General features: G+C 36.5%; 2 protein-coding genes and 1 pseudogene across 2 annotated transcripts; 2 read left to right on the top strand and 1 right to left on the bottom strand.

Annotated features, from left to right (window-relative positions):
• The first annotated feature begins 6,269 nt into the window (after positions 1-6,269).
• Positions 6,270-6,893, top strand: LOC146922083 (secreted RxLR effector protein 161 pseudogene; annotated as a pseudogene).
• A 4,953-nt stretch (positions 6,894-11,846) lies between these two features.
• LOC146922082 (uncharacterized) lies at positions 11,847-12,248 on the top strand. Its single transcript, XM_085711451.1, has one exon. It carries the CDS (start codon positions 11,847-11,849, stop codon positions 12,246-12,248), a length of 402 nt encoding a protein of 133 aa, XP_085567577.1.
• Positions 12,249-13,215: 967 nt separating this feature from the next.
• On the bottom strand, positions 13,216-16,259 carry LOC146922081 (protein SRG1-like). The gene is made up of 4 exons (XM_085715197.1): positions 15,744-16,259; positions 15,046-15,293; positions 13,935-14,259; positions 13,216-13,625 (listed from the first exon to the last, which is right to left on the bottom strand). Exons 1-4 carry the CDS (start codon positions 15,966-15,968, stop codon positions 13,365-13,367), a joined length of 1,059 nt encoding a protein of 352 aa, XP_085571323.1. The 5' UTR covers positions 15,969-16,259; the 3' UTR covers positions 13,216-13,364.
• Between the last annotated feature and the right edge of the window lie 222 nt (positions 16,260-16,481).

Here is a 16,481-nt window from a genome sequence, read left to right as displayed (position 1 = left end):
CTATCTGAACCCTTATGTTTTTTAATTTTCTCGCAAAAAATTCCAAAAAAATTACCGGTGTATTTCTTCATGTTTCTAGTTGTTTTTGATGTTTTTATATGTCAATGTTGATTTGAGAAATAGGTGAAAATATTTGTGCCCTTTGTTAGTTCAATATGTTCTTTTTTCATTAAAAACTTTGTGAAAATTGCCAAAAATAATTCCCATGTGTTTCTTGAAGTATGTGTGACATTTTGTGATGATTCTACATGGTCAAAAATGGATAGAAAACATAGGTGATCTTGTTTGTGATGTTTTGGTGTTTTTTGTCAACATGTGTGAAGTTTTTTTGTATAGTTTGATTCCAATACTTGATCTCATCATGATTGATACTTAATGAATCAACTTTGTGATATGTTTGTCCCTAGCTTAGTGTATTTGGTACTGTTTGTGAATGCAATTTGTTAGTTTCTTGCTTTACAAGTCATGTAAATGATAGTATGTGAAAATAAAGTGCCAAGTGTGCCTAAAAATATATCATGATCCTTGACTTGAATATGCCCTATAATTCTCACACTCATAATGCAATGAAGCCTTTGAAAATTGTTATGATAGGAGAATTATAGGTCATGTGCATATTGAGAGGTTATGGTGAATTTTTACTACACTTTGACACTTTATTCTTGTTATTTTTGCTATTCTTTGTTTAGTATTTCCTTGCCTATCTTTCTATCATTTTATGCCTTATTTTTACTAACCATTTCACTTCATGTTTCATTCATCCATAAAGCATCTCATCCTCCATCTTCTATTCTTGGTCTTTATTTCAAAATTCATGCAAAAATTAGAATGTAACACTTAGGAATATTTGTACTTTACTTTTATGCAATTTTAAATTCTTGCAAGACCATAGCATGTAATTAGGGCATGATGTAAGGGACAATGGACTCTAATGATGTACACCGACACAAGCACCGACACATGCACACACATCACATAGATACTTTAGATGTATGATTAGGGTATGCATGCCTTAGATGTATGTTTAGGGTTTGAATGCTTTAGATGTATGTCTAGGAACTTTAAAACTTAGAAAAAACTCTCTGTTCCAAAAAAAATATGAACAAAATCACTCAAATCATTTTCTAAATAAACCTTGGGATCAAAATCCCATTGTATTTTCCTTTTCTTTTCTTAAATAAAATTTTAATGAATCTTAATAATACTTAGACTTTCTTTTGCAAAATAACTAATTCAACCTCACAATATCACAATCTTATGCCCTTGGGGCCTCTTTCTATTCTTCAAAATCCCATTTTCAAACTTAAAATCAACCGACAAAAACAAAAACATTTTTTGGAAGAGAACTACGGTGGATTTGATCCCTTAAAAGGGTACGTAGGCAAGGAATCAAAATTCCTTCAATTCAAATAAAATAAAAATTCAAACATCTTCTTCTCCCTCCAATTCTTCACTTAGTAAACCTATAGGTGTAAATAACATCTTCAAATAACATTTAAAAATAAAGCGCGCGCGTAGAAAGTAAAGACGGTTCCTATAGGATACTATAGTCGTTATGGGTGCCTAACACCTTCCCGTAGCGAAAACAACTCCCGGACCTCGATTCTCAAGGGTTTTGCTTATTTTTTCCCTTCCCAAGAAAAAATGAGATATCAACGGTTAAAAAGGTTCAAACGTAATCAATGTTTGACACCCGAAAACCAAGATAAAACAAAACTCAACTTCATCTTTTCTTTGATTGTCCCTACTCTCTAAGAATTTGGAATTGGCTTGCTGCTACTCTGGATACTTCTCTTCACTTTCAATCATTAGAAGACATCTGGAATCTAGCTAATAGATTCTCCAATAAACAGTGCAAGGTGGTTGTCAATGCTGCTCTGGTCTTCACCATCAATGCAATCTGGTATGCTAGGAACCAATTGAGGTTCAACAGCTTGAAAATTCCTTGGAAAAGCTCCATTTCATCTATTACCTCAAATGTCAACCTTACAGGTAATTGCACTAAAGCTTCTTGTGTTTCTATGTCTGATTTCATCTTATTAAAGAAGTTCAATATAACCATACATCCTCCAAAAGCTCCTGTCATCAAGGAAGTCTTCTGGAACCCTCCTATGCCTTCTTGGATCAAGTGAAATACAGATGGGTCTGCAAATAATAATAGCTCAGCTTGTGGTGGCATCTTCAGAAATCCTCGTGCAGACTTTATCTTGTGCTTTGCTGAGAACACTGGCACTGGTAATGCTTTCCACGCAGAACTCTCTGGAGCAATGAGAGCCATAGAAATTGCAGCTGCTAATAACTGGTCCAATCTCTGGTTAGAGTTAGATTCTTCACTGGTTGTCAATGCCTTTCATAATAACTCTGTCATTCCTTGGAGCCTAAGTAACAGATGGGAAAACTGTTTGCACCTAATTAGCAACATGAACTTTATTGTTTCTCACATATTTAGGGAGGTAATCAATGTGCTGATGCCCTAGCCAACCATGGTTTATCCCTAAATCATCTTACTTGTTGAAATCAACTCCCTCCCTTTATCCAAACTTTCTTTGTAGAAAACAAAATAGGATGGCCTATGTTTAGGTTTATTCCTTCCTAAGGAGGTTTTGGTTCGGTCCCCCTCCTTTTTCTTGTTGTTGTTTTTTGGTTTGGTTTAATATATTTATGGTGGTAGCAAAAAAAAAATAGATTCCAACTATAAATGGAATGGGGAGGCAACATAGTGAACCAAGTAAAAGCATTTTTCGTCAAAGAACTTGGGAAATATTTTAATTTCAAGTTTTCATTATTTGCCATTTCACCTGCCTCCATCAGATATCGAGCAATATGTTCGACTGTTGACTCATTGGTTTCCCCAGCAAACTTAGTAAATTTGGGGACCTTCCAATTCCTTGGTAAGTCAGTCTCTAAAACATATTCAGATAAAGCTGACACAAAATTTGGCCTATGTAAACCCATATTAAAGCCATTTTGGGCTAACAAAGTTTCGACAACATTCGCTATGTTATTATGGCCCTCATAATTGTTTCGACAGGCTTGCATGACTACTTGGTCTGCGTCCTGGTGCCTATTGACCACTATTGGTACTCTTTCTGGTTCTTCCTGAACCGGTTGTTGTAACCTTGGTGGTTGGGTTTGAGTTTCAAGCACTTGATTATTCTGACTAACTGCAGGGTTTTCTACCAATCCAACGTTCGGATTTCGATTTACAGGCCTGTGTGCAGCAGGAGTGCCAAAGAAATCGGCTATCCGTTCCATCTGGGCAGACAATGTCTGGTAACTATTATTCGTGTCTCGAATCAAAGGATTGATCACTGCACCCATCTGTTGTGTCACCAGATTAGCCATTTCATGTTTGGCTTCATCCATCTGCTGCCTTAAGGCCATCATGGATGCATTGGTTAAGGATTGCTGGAGCGTTGTAAATGGAACGCTCACCCCAGGAGAGAATGGTTGGGGCATCGGTACGCTCAAACTTTCGGAATACAAGGATGGATTCGTATGTAGGCCTTGCATCAAAGAACTTGGCATGCCATACTACATAAATCGACGACTTGTGCCAATATTAAAGAATCCTTGGTTCGACGTACTGGGGTTGGCCTGCGACGTCTGAGCGGCCAAATTAAATGCTGGAACACCCTGAGTGGTTCTTGCGGCCGATGTGACCGCTGGAATGGCCTGACTCGTTTGCGCGGCCATCGTCGATTCGACTGACTCTAATACGGGTGCCATGGTACTTGTTGGGATTGCTTGCGTACCACTAGGTGATGCAGGTGGGTTGGTTGTTGTTGTTCCGGAGGAACTAGCGGCGTTCGATGCCGCTGCTTCTGGATTGGAAGGAGGACGTACCATTTCAGGAAGTTGTTTTTTACTCCTTAAGAGCATACACAACACAAACCAACAATATAAATCAGACGAATTTCGCTATTAACTATTTACAAAGGCACAAAAAGGTCCCACCGGGTGTGCCAATTTGTTTACACTGATTTTTGGTAAACAACCGCTGGTTTAAACGTTGTTACTTGCAAGATCAACCAGTAAATCTTAGGAGCATATTTGTGCTTTTGTTGTTTCTAGGAAATTGTAAATATTCTTGAGAAATGTAAATAAACAGAAAAGATCAAAGCAATCGAACCCAACCCAGTTGAATTCAATCGAAGTTTGTTAAGTAAAATAACTTTGAATTACTCAAAAGAAATAAGTAAAATGTAAAGAAATTTTAAAAGAGCAAATGTAAATTGCATTGATTGAATGTAAATTGGTACACAGATTCATACATTGCAACTTGTGACTCGTTTCTCGCTTCCATACAGATAATTTGAGTGTAAGTTTTGTATGATTGAATTGTGACCCTTTTTTCCTATGAAAAACTACTATTTATACAAGTAGAAATAACTACCTACATTCGAATTCAAACCTATAACCATAGAAAAAATAACTTATCCATCTAATTTGAATCTCGAACGCGCCTTTTTGGAGATATCTGTTGCTCGCCCTTATCAGAAATAACCGTCCTTCAATAGATTTCGCCTGTCGAACTGAAGCACGTGCTCCCAGCAAGTCCAACTTTGATAAAACTTTGAGAACAGTTCTTTGTTTCTTCGATGATAAGGTCAACTCTCCTTTGACTGCATTTAATGATAGCCTTAAAATTTACAGGCTAACACCATCCTAGGTTGGAACATCAGGTAACTTCTAAGGTTCTTGAACTGCTGCACATGGACTTAATTGGACCTATGCAAGTTTCAAGCATTGATGGAAAAAGGTATGTCCTTGTTGTTGTTGATGATTTTTCAAGATTTACTTGGGTAAATTTCTTGAGAGAAAAATCAGATGCTTTTGATGTGTTCAAAGAACTTTGTATCCAACTTCAAAGAGAGAACGATGGTGGGGTTGTGAGAATTAGAAGTGATCATGGAACAGAATTTGAGAACTCTAAGTTCAATGAATTCTACTCTTCTGAAGGTATAAAACATGAATTTTCTTCACCTATAACACCTCAGCAAAATGTTATTGTAGAAAGGAAGAACAAAACTTTACATGAGTCAGCTAGAGTCATGTTTCATGCTAAACATCTTCCATATCGTTTTTGGGCTGAAGCTATGAACACGGCTTGTCATGTGCACAATAGGGTCACTTTAAGGGCTGGTACTACAACTACCCTGTATGAACTGTGGAAAGGGAGAAAACTAATTGTCAAATACTTCCATGTTTTTAGAAGCAAGTGTTACATCTTGACAGATAAAGAATATAGAAGGAAGATGGATCCCAAGAGTGATGAGGGGATTTTTCTAGGATACTCCACAAATAAAAGAGCTTACAGAGTATACAATTCTAGAACCCAGGTAGTTATGGAGTCCTACAATGTTGTGATAGATGATATTTCTAAAGACAAAGTTCCTGATGTGGAACCCGATGTTGAACCTTATGTTGAAACATCCGTTCAGGAGAAAGAACCACCTGAGATTGTTGATGAATCTGAATCTGGAAGGGATGAAACTGAGCAAGATCATGTTGGAACAAGTAAAGGGCCATCTATCAGAGTGCAGAAAAACCATCCTCAAGATCTCATCATTGGTGAACTTGATCACGGGATTAGGACCAGAATATCAAATGATGTTGTCTCTAATTTTTGCTTTCTGTCTAAGTTTGAACCTAAAAATGTAAAGGAAGCTCTCACTGATGAATTCTGGATTGAAGCTATGCAAGAGGAACTGAACCAGTTCAAGAGAAGTGAAGTATGGGATTTAGTTTCAAGACCAGATGGCATAAATGTTATTGGAACAAAATGGATCTACAAAAACAAGTCAGATGAAAATGGAACTGTTACTAGAAACAAGGCTAGACTTGTTGCTCAGGGGTATACTTAGGTAAAAGGACTGAACTTTGATGAAACTTTTGCTCCTGTTGCCAAGTTAGAATCCATAAGATTACTTTTGGGAGTGACCTGTATTCTGATGTTCAAGCTGTTTCATATGGATGAGAAGAGTGCTTTATTGAATGGCTACTTACATGAAGAAGTCTATGTTGAACAACCTAAAGGGTTTGTTGATCCTAACTTTCCTAATCATGTGTACAAACTGAAGAAAGCTTTGTATAGTTTGAAGCAAGCACCCAAAACATGGTATGAAAAACTAAAAGAGTTTCTTGTCAATCAAGGTTACAGAAAAGGAGGGACAAATAAGACTCTTTTTGTGAAAGAGGAGAATGAGAGACTGATGATAGCTTAGATCTATGTTGATGACATTGTCTTTGGTGGGATGTCGAACAAGATGGTTCAACATTTTGTTCACCAAATGCAATCAGAATTTGAGATGAGTCTTGTGGGAGAACTGACATACATTCTTGGTCTTCAAGTTAAGCAGATGGAAGACACTATATTTATTTCTCAAAGTAAATATGCGAAGAACATAGTGAAGAAGTTTGGTATGGAGAATGCTAGTTACAAAAGGACACCAGCAGCTACTCATTTGAAGTTATCCAAAGATGAAAATGATGTTGCTGTTGATCAAAGCTTGTACAGAAGCATGATTGGAAGTCTGTTATACCTTACTGTAAGCAGACCTGACATAACTTTTATTGTTGGAGTATGTGCTAGATATCAAGCAGAGCCAAAAATGAGTCATGTCACCCAAGTGAAGAGGATGCTGAAGTACATCAATGGCACTAGTGACTATGGAATTTTATACTCTCACAGTGGGAATTCCATGTTAATTGGGTATTGTGATGCTGACTGGGCAGATAGTGCAGATGATAGAAAAAGTACTTCTGGAGGTTGCTTCTTTCTGGGAAATAATATGGTATCTTGGTTCAGCAAGAAACAGAACTGTGTGTCCCTATCTACAGCTGAAGCAGAATATATAACAACTGGTAGTAGTTGTTCTCAGTTAGTATAGATGAAGCAGATGCTGAAAGAGTATAATGTTGAACAGGATGTTCTAACATTATACTGTGACAATTTAAGTGCAATCAATATCTCCAAGAATCCTATCCAACATAGCAGAACTAAGCATATTGATATCGTCATCACTTTATTAGGGATCTGGTTCTTGGAATTCAGCTTATGGTACTCTCAATTTTTTTTATGCATGAAGGTATTGTTTTGATATATTTTATGGCTAAAAAAGGGGAGTAGATGTAAATGTTTCTTATGATGCATGTGTATGTATGCCTATGCCTGACTATGCATGCCTAAGTTTGATATCAGCTTTGAGGAGTTCCTGCTTGTTGGTATGTATGTATTATAGCAGATTTTTTTTATGCATACCTGATTGTGTCAGTCGATGTTGAAACATCTGGCCTATTTGAAGTTTTCTGTTTGCATGTAAAGTTTTCCTAGAGTTTTCTGATTCAAAGGTCTTCTGTGTTATAGTATGCATGCATGCATGTATTCAGGGGGAGTATCAGAATACTGTGTAAGTAATCACTCTTTAGTTGTATCTCTAAGGGGGAGTGATACTTGTTTTTGTTCCTGGATGTTTGGTTGGATGTTGGAACATTCTATTCAGCTACTGCATGTTTATTTGGGAATTTATTTTTCCTTATGTTTCCTTGAGTAGCCTGTTGTGACAATTGACTGTCTTTTATGGGAATTTATTTTTCCCTTCTGGTTCCGCTGCTGCAAATCTCTGATTTTCTATTGTGATACCTTTTTTTACCTTCTCATATCTGCTTTTTCCATGTGATGGGATTCTATGAAAATAATGGAAGTAGATTTTGGGAACTGTATTATACTTCTTCTTGTCTTGAAGATTATGAAGTGACTGAAGAACTATATCTGTGGTATATTTTAGTAATCCGAGTGTTGTGTACCTTTCTTCATGGTTGTTTGTTTGTGATGATTGAAGAAATGGTTGTGCGTTTTTCTCTCGTCTTTGTTTGGATTGGCCTCAGTTTGTCTTAGCCAAAAATTTGCCAAAGGGGGAGATTGTTGGATATTTGTATGTTGGCTGCACTTTTGCGAAAACAAATATTCAATTGTGATGTTGGACACGATGTTCCAACATCCTGGCACGGTTCAGTGTGCCCTGCACTTGTGTCACATTTTATGCACGCATTATCTATTTAAGGAATCCACGCCTTATTTCTTGTTGGCCAAGCTGTGTGCTTATTAGACAGAATCAGATGGTTTATCAGTTCCTAAAGTTGTGTCAACAATTTAGGAAGCTTTGGATGTGTTTGGTTTGTTCCGTAAGATGTTCCTATATTTTAGGACTTTCCATATTTGTTGGAGATTCTTGTGAAACAGATCACCGTTTGTTTGTGGATTATTCTGAAGCCCAACAAGAAGTTATAACCCGTATTGCTTTAGTATATAAATGAGACTACAAGACCTAATTCACCATTCAAGCCGTCATTGAAGTTTAAATCTTTAGGGTTTTGAGTTTGTGTTAATTGTGAGCCTTTCGTGTATCACCTTGATGCATGTTAAGGACTGAGTTTATTATGATGTAAGTGTTCACTACTTCGAAGCTGTGAAGGTAGATTGTGTACTACACCAAAGTTGTGAAGCACGGTGTTAGGTAGTTTGTTTGAAGGTAACTTCATCTGTTTGTTTGAGTTTGTAATCTGATAATCACAGGGGATGTGATTGATTGTGGGAAGTGAGATGGGATATTAGGTCTAGAAGTTCCTAGGTTGAAGTCAATACGGGTAGGTCCTAGGTCAAGAGTTGTAAACGAGGAGTTTGCTGTGAAACTCAGAATAAGGACTACACTAGTGGATTTCCTTCCTGGCTTGGTAGCCCCTAGAGTAGGTGACGTTGCATGAAACTGGGTTAACAAACTCATTGTGCATTTTACTTTCTTGTCTTTTATTTTGCTTTATTATGTATATGTCTGTTATCTTAATGTTCTAAACATCTTATTCAACATTTGTAATCTGTGTCCGGTGTTGGAACATCACATAGAACATCTTAAGACTAACGTGCCAAAATTTCAAATCACCATGAAATTGAAAACACAATTTTTTCAATGGAAGAGTGAGAAGGTATACTTTCAATTCAAATGAGAGGGCTTTTATTGTTGAGAGATGAGAGGGTTAAATTACAACCCTAGGATGAATTTTTATTGTGTTTTTAAATTATTAAAATTGTATCGTATAATCAATTCATCTCACAATGCATCTTCTCTCTCTATCCTCTCGCTTGGTGTTGTTTCAGTTTTTTTTACCGAAACAAAGTTAACTATTATCATTAATCAATTAATGTTCAATACAAAAAGGATAAGAATCAAAAATACGGTGACTAGCCCAAGAACATGCCGCCCTAGCTAAAGTATGAACAATCATCTTCACTTGTCTCCTAACAAACTTCACCTCGAAGTTGGAATGTAAAAATAACTGATAAATAATACTATAAACAATAGCATAGAATTTCGAATCACCATGGCCCAGCGACAATAGAGCTTGCACTAGAGTAGATGATTCGAACTCGAAGATAACCCGATTCCATCTCATCGCATCAGTAAAGTGAAGAGCCTCGAGTAAGGCTATTGTCTCCCCCTCCAATACTGTCATGTTTGCCCGCTGCCATTTTGTTTCAGCCCGAATGAATTGCCCGCGGGAGTCTCTAACACAACACCAAAAGGATGTAATATGGTTACAGTTATGGAACGCGGAATCCATATTGCACTTCAACCACGTCTTGCTCGGTTTCTCCCAAACTGAGTTGTTGCTTTGCACAACCGGTGGTGAGGGCTGTTTATGAACCTCTTGCCATTGTTTCCATGCATCTAGTATTTTCCTCCCAATGCTCTTTGACGTATGATGAACGTCATTCCAAATGACATCATTACATGCAGCCCAAATTTGCAAAAGAAGTAAAGCCACCCGACCAGCAATGTCTCGACTTTCTGAACGATATATATCAAAAATAAAATATGTCAACTGCTCATAGTTCAAACACGCAATTTCATCACATTCAAAAGCCCTGCCCAATACAAACTCTCACGCGCCACCGTACAACCCACAAAAGCATGCCAATCATCCTCAATTGCCGTATCACACCAGTGGCAGATAATGTCACATTTTCTTTAAAACGTGAGAATTCCAAATCTTGGGCAATGCAATTTTGATGAATCAAGTCTAATTTTAATAAAAGAAAGATTCACGCATTTAGAATCACATGATATAGGAGTTGCAATTATCTGTTTTTTTATTGTTCATCTTTTAATTATAATTTAGTAAAGCATTAATCATCAAACTAAACCCAAAAAGGGTAGATCCTCATTGAACCCAAAAGCATAAAAATGAATTTGAGACGATCCATAAGAAGGTATGAAATGGAAGTGGGTAGGAACTTTTAGAAGATTTAAATAAGAGGGGTTGTTGTTGATTTGGTGAAGATGAGGTGGATGAAAGTTAACAAAAGTGAGAAGATGGAAGAATCTATGAATTCAAGAACGATAAAGTTGGAGATATTAAGGTGGTTGAATCATGAGTGGAATGAACAATATTTTTTTCTGACGAAGGAGAAATGTGGAAAAGGGAGATTTGGAATAAGAGAAGGGAATGAGGAATAATTCCAAAAATTACACATTTCATCTTGAACTGTTAAGATTGATCTAAGAGTTGTGACTTAACCTTCTCATCTCTCACACTAAAACTCCTACGGCATGGATCAAAGTGAAACATCTATATATACACCTTTATGCAATAATTTTCTATGACATATATTACGATGTTTTGTATGATGGTTTTTTTTTTTTTCATAAAGTATAGATTGCGTTCTTTTGTGAATAGTTATATATGTATTTTTGTAAAAAAAAAAAAAAAAAATATCAAGATGAAGTTGAGTAAAAGACAAAATCAAGAAATTAGAGTAGAAAGATCTTATATCTCTCAATTCCTAAATCTCTAGGCTAAAACCAATTTATTAATAATAAAAATAATGTCAATAGATCCGATGGTAAATTTATTTATGCTTAGGCAATAAAGATCGTTGCCTATATTAGACAATTTTCTCTATCCATGGACAAAAATTAGAGATAAGCCATTGAAATATATTGAGCACTTCTACGGTGCACTAGGAAACTGACTTTTTTGGAAAAGTTATTTTGTTTAATAAGAGTATGCTGACAGGTGTTAATATTTCTCAGACTTGATTGTCAGAAGCTGCTTCTGTTTTGCACTGTCGAACTGGTACGATACCTTTTATTTATTTGGGGCTGCCTATTGGAGGGGATGGTAGGAAACTCAGTTTTTGGAATCCTGTGATTGACCGTATTAGAGTTCGGTTGTCGGTGTGGAATAACAAGTTTTTATCTTTTGGCGGCCTCTTGTTTCTTCTGAAGTCTGTCCTGTCCTCTCTCCTGGTTTACATTCTTTCCGTTTTCAAGGCTCCTACAGGTATTATTTCTTCTATTGAATCTATTTTTAAAAGATTTTTTTTGGGGGGGGGGGGGGGGGGGGGGGGTGGTGGTGGTGAGGTTTCTAAAAAAATTGCTTGAATACAATGGGATTCTATTTGTTTACCTTTGGAGAGTGGAGGCTTGGGGGTTAGGAGGATAGAGGAAGTTAATTTATCTTTGTTAGGAAACTAGTGTTGGAGGTTGTTGGTTGATAAGGAGGGGTTGTGGTATTGTGTGTTAAAGGCACGGTATGGTGAGGTGGGTCGTCCTATTCAAGAACGGGGGCAGCATGTCTCTGGGTGGTGGCGGGTGATGTGTAACGTTAGGGAAGGGGTTGGTTCGAGAATGGGTAGTTGGTTTGACGATAATACTAGGCGCGTGGTTGGTAATGGTCGAAACACTTTCTTTTGGACTGATAATTGGTTAGGGGGAGTCCATTTGAGGCTCCAATTTAGCCGTCTTTATGAGTTGTCAGTGAATCAGTAGTGTTCGGTGGAGGAGATGGCGAGGTTGGGGTGGGAGGATGGAGGTGGTGCGTGGGTGTGGAGAAGGCGTCTTTTGGTGTGGGAGGAGGAGAGTGTGAGGGAATGTGCGGGGCTAGTGATTAACATTTTTTTGCAGGATAATATTCATGATTATTGGAGGTGGCTTCTTGATCCTATTCATGGATACTCGGTTCGTGGGACTTACAGATTTTTAACTTCTTTCGAAGAGCCGGTGAAAAGGGGCGCAAATTTCATGGTGTGGCATAAGAGTGTCTCGTCTAAAGCTTCATTGTTTGCTTGGCGTCTCTTGCAGGATAGAATTCCAACTAAAGCTAATTTGGTAAGAAGAGGGGTTCTTCAACCGATGGATAATTTATGTGTCGGGGGTTGTGGAAACATTGAGACAGCGGATCATTAATTCATTGGATGCGATCTTTTTGGGATAGTTTGGTATTTAGTGTGCAACTGGCTTGGCATCGATTTTGTTATGTCTGGATCGATTGCTAACCATTTTCTTCAATTTACAAACACGGCGGGTATGCCTCGATCTTCAAATTTACACTTTAAAGTTATTTGGCTTGCTTGTACTTGGGCAATATGGAAGGAAAGGAACAACTGAGTATTCGAAAATGCTGTATCTGATCCTTCCAACATCCTTGAAAAAGTTAAGCCGGATTCTTATTTATGGTTATCGTCGAATCATACGCCACTTGATTTCTGTTATCATGATTGGTGGCGACATCCACTACTTTGTATGGGTGTCAAGTAATTTTTGGCTTTGTCCTTTGGTTACAGGCGACCTCTTTGCCAGGTGCCTCATTTTTGTAACATACATTGAGTAATTCACCACTTTTATAGCACACCTTGTGCGGGGTGAATTGCTTTTGGTTTGAGTAATATATACCATTTTGATTTGTTCAAAAAATAATAATTGTTGATGCCATGTGAGCTAGTGTATTGCTGGTGAACCTATAAACTTTTTCTTATTACAAATCATTCCTCATAGAAAACATTAATTACTTTTGATTTATTAACTTATTTTATTTATTAATTATGTATAAATTCTATAATTAATTTTAAATTACAATTTCACTTTCCTCTTTCGCAAAAGTGAAAATTTAGTTTCAAACAAACCCTAACTCTTCTCAATCTGAAAGAGAGAAAAAAGTCACTTGTAACACTATGGTTACTAGATGTTGGGCAGCTTCTATCATTCTTAGAGGGAATTGTAGTGAGTTAAGAATGTACTACAAATATACTAGAATAATATTCAAACATCTTTTTTTGGGTGTGAACAAGATATCTTTGTGCGTAACTTCGAGGCTAATCTCTAAAACCATGTTTGACTGTTGTACCACAACGGAAAAAAAACTTTCACATAATAATAGAATCAAAGATAAAGAAATTTGCTCCCACGCAACGCGCGAGTCCTATTCTAGTTTTATTTATAAATCCAATTATTGAATTAATGTACCTTAGCTACCACATACGGTAACCGTTTATTTTCAGCCCAAATAGTCCTACAGTAATTTTATCACTTACTATTCTCATTTTGGACTCTCATAAGATCAAGGCATGATTTCCCTTGTAGCTTGCGTGAAAAGAATGCTTTGTAGTAATCTTCCACAGTAAGTGTTTTGAACAATGCAGGCCTTTCACGAGTAATAAGTCCTGGTGATGGACCTATACCTTTGCTCATTTGAGGTCTGTGAAATGCTGCAATGGAAATCCTCTCTTTATTTGAGTTCACCGTAGCTCGATGTTCGATGCTTCGGTAAACTCCATTGGTTAGTATCTGCATAACATTTTTGGGACATTTCCAATGTTATTAGTGAGTACATCGCCCTTTTTATATTTAAAATTACATAAGATAGGCAATAAAGTTTCTAAACTTAATGGAATTACAAAACTATTCTGAAAATGAAACATTATCGACCAAATTGATTCTTTTAGGTAAGTCAATTTTGTCTTTCAAATCATCCGGAAGAGACTAAATTGTTTGCCTTGGCCACTCTAAGGTTCTTAACGTGTCTATAATTTTTCGAATACTCACTTAAAATGGTAAAATAATAAGATAATGTATGACTAATTTTCTATAAATTACCTCCAAAATATCTCCAACGTTTATAACAAAAGCATTGGTCACTGGTTTAACAGAAATCCATTGTCCATCTTTTCTTATTTGGAGACCTTCAACGTCATTTGCTTGGAGAAGGATGGTCAAGGCAGCCGCATCAGAATGAGGATTCAGTCCAATGACATTTTCTGGTTGGGGACAGGGAGGGTAGCATGTCATCCTCATTGATTGAGTTATATCATCAAATAACTCTAGCATTTCATTTGGTTCAACTTTAAGAGCTTTTTCCATATGCTTGAATATTGTGATGCAAACTTTTTTCAATTCTAAAGAATAGGTCTCTAAATTATCTCTGCAATATGAAAAAAAGTTGGTTGGTGTAATATAATTATAATTAATGTGCTTATATATAGCTGTGCTATAGCACTAGAGCGTAGTGGAATTTGAACACCGAACTATTGCTTTGCGAAAGATTTCCAGTGCAAAATAATATTCTCATATAGCAGCCATGGTTTCAATTTACGGTCTGCATCCACAATTGAGATCGTAATATTGTTGTTGTAACCTCCACAACAACGACTGCGGCGTGCGATCTTAAATCATGTGTACACGGACACATCGTAACCGCATCTGACGATTTTCAACCATGCTTGTTCTAATCTTCTCATCAAAAATTAAAATTTCCTAACCTCAAATATCATTCTACTTTAAATCAAATGAAAAATCTTAGATTTATCAGCCTCTCAAGTGTGCATTTGAATCTGCTCCCAATCAGTATCTAGAGAGCAAACGAGACTCAGTATGGCGGGTAAATAGTGTAGTGGCACAATGGTGATATTTTATATAGTTTGTAAAAAAAAGGGCAACCCGGTCCCGCATATGCAGGGTCCGGGAAGGGGTCCCACCATTTGGTGTATTGTACGCAGTCTTACCCTGTAAAAATTTTAAAATTTTAAAATATTTCACACCGCAGCAACCATAATGCATGACGCATCAACCATAACTACAATCACAATGACCACGACCTGAATGTAAAACCATTAGCGGCTATAGAAAAACTATACCACTGTTCTTAGCGATCTGCGATTGACAACATTCTGGCTAGAAAACAGAAAAGAAGTAAGTAAAAATATAAAACCTGAATGGTTGAGGAATATTTGGAAATAAGCGGGAATTCCTTGCATAGGATGGCAGAGTTGTAATGAAGAATAAATCAGCCCATTCTAACTTTTGATTCTCAGATACAACAAACAGTTGGCCAAATCCCTCAATATCATCTGCCGTTTGCCAAAATGTCTTCTTTTCTTCTTCGGGGAGATTTAAGAACTCTTGAACACCTATCTTCACATTTTCCACCAATGAGGGATTGACTCCATGATTAATAAGCTGTAATATTAATATATTCCAATTTCAGAAATCATACAAAGTTAATAAAATTAAATAGTATATTAAATAGGGATTGACATGTTTTGGTCGCTCTAAAAATTTAATATAAACAAACAAAATAAGAGTCTTTTCTCTAAAATAATTTACTTCCCGAGAACCTCTACGTCTCTCCACCGACCCCTCACAAATTATGGAAAAATGAAAGAAGGAAAGACATGTTGTTTGGCAAAATCTAAAGAGATATGAAGATTCAACCTAAAGCTTTCAAGTAGATCATCATTTTCTGAAATGGTTATTCATCACAGCTCAAACTAGTTGTTCATTTTAATGACAAATAAATTTGACATTATATATGCAAATAGCTGATCTTTGTTTTACAATTATCTGATCTGATTTTTTCATAACATACAAATATATAATTAAATTTAAAGGAGGAGTAATAGTTGAAACCTGGAAGAAGCCCCATTCTTTACATGCATGGTCTAGCTTCTGTAGCTCAGATGCATCTTCACACAACAATTTACCTAGGTCAATGACTGGGACTTGTAAAGTTGTATTTGATACAACAATAGGGTCTTGATTTGGATGAAGATATTGTTCTGGAACTTCTGTGGTGTTCTTCTTTGCAAGCTCTTGGACAGAAGGCACCAATAATGAGGTTCCAAACTTCGACATTTTCTTTAACTGTAAATTGCTCAAAGTGGGTTGGATTGGACCCAATTTGACTTTATATGGAAATTGCAATGAGAAGTATGTCACTATCTTTATTAGAAATTACATCATCTGTCCTTGCCTTCTCATCATGCATGCTGCCACATATACAAATGTGATTACCTTTTTTTAGGGGAAATATACTTATATTGTTTGCATATACACTTAGTATGTTCTTATCTTCTTTAAGACAAACATATTGCAAAGAGTATTTGAATTGTTATCATGTGTTGCATGCTCAAATAATTGCAACATGACGGAACCCTTGTGTATTCTTTCTCTTTTATCTCTTTTATATATTTTTTTATTACAAAAGGGGATTTCTCACTTTTGTCCTTCCCTAACTAACTTTGACCGCAACAATTTTTCTTATTTTTTATCTATAAAAGAAGGGTGATTTTTGGTCAATTTTGATCTAAAATCACTCTAAATTGTTTTTCTTTCTCGCTTAGTTAAATAATTAATTTCCGCATATTT

Source organism: Medicago sativa, chromosome 5, assembly GCF_051527215.1.
Source record: "Medicago sativa cultivar Bolivia chromosome 5, Bolivia_mono, whole genome shotgun sequence".
Lineage (NCBI taxonomy): Eukaryota > Viridiplantae > Streptophyta > Magnoliopsida > Fabales > Fabaceae > Medicago > Medicago sativa.
The sequence above is the reverse complement of the archived record's forward strand: the minus strand, read 5'-3'. Positions and strand labels throughout refer to the sequence as shown.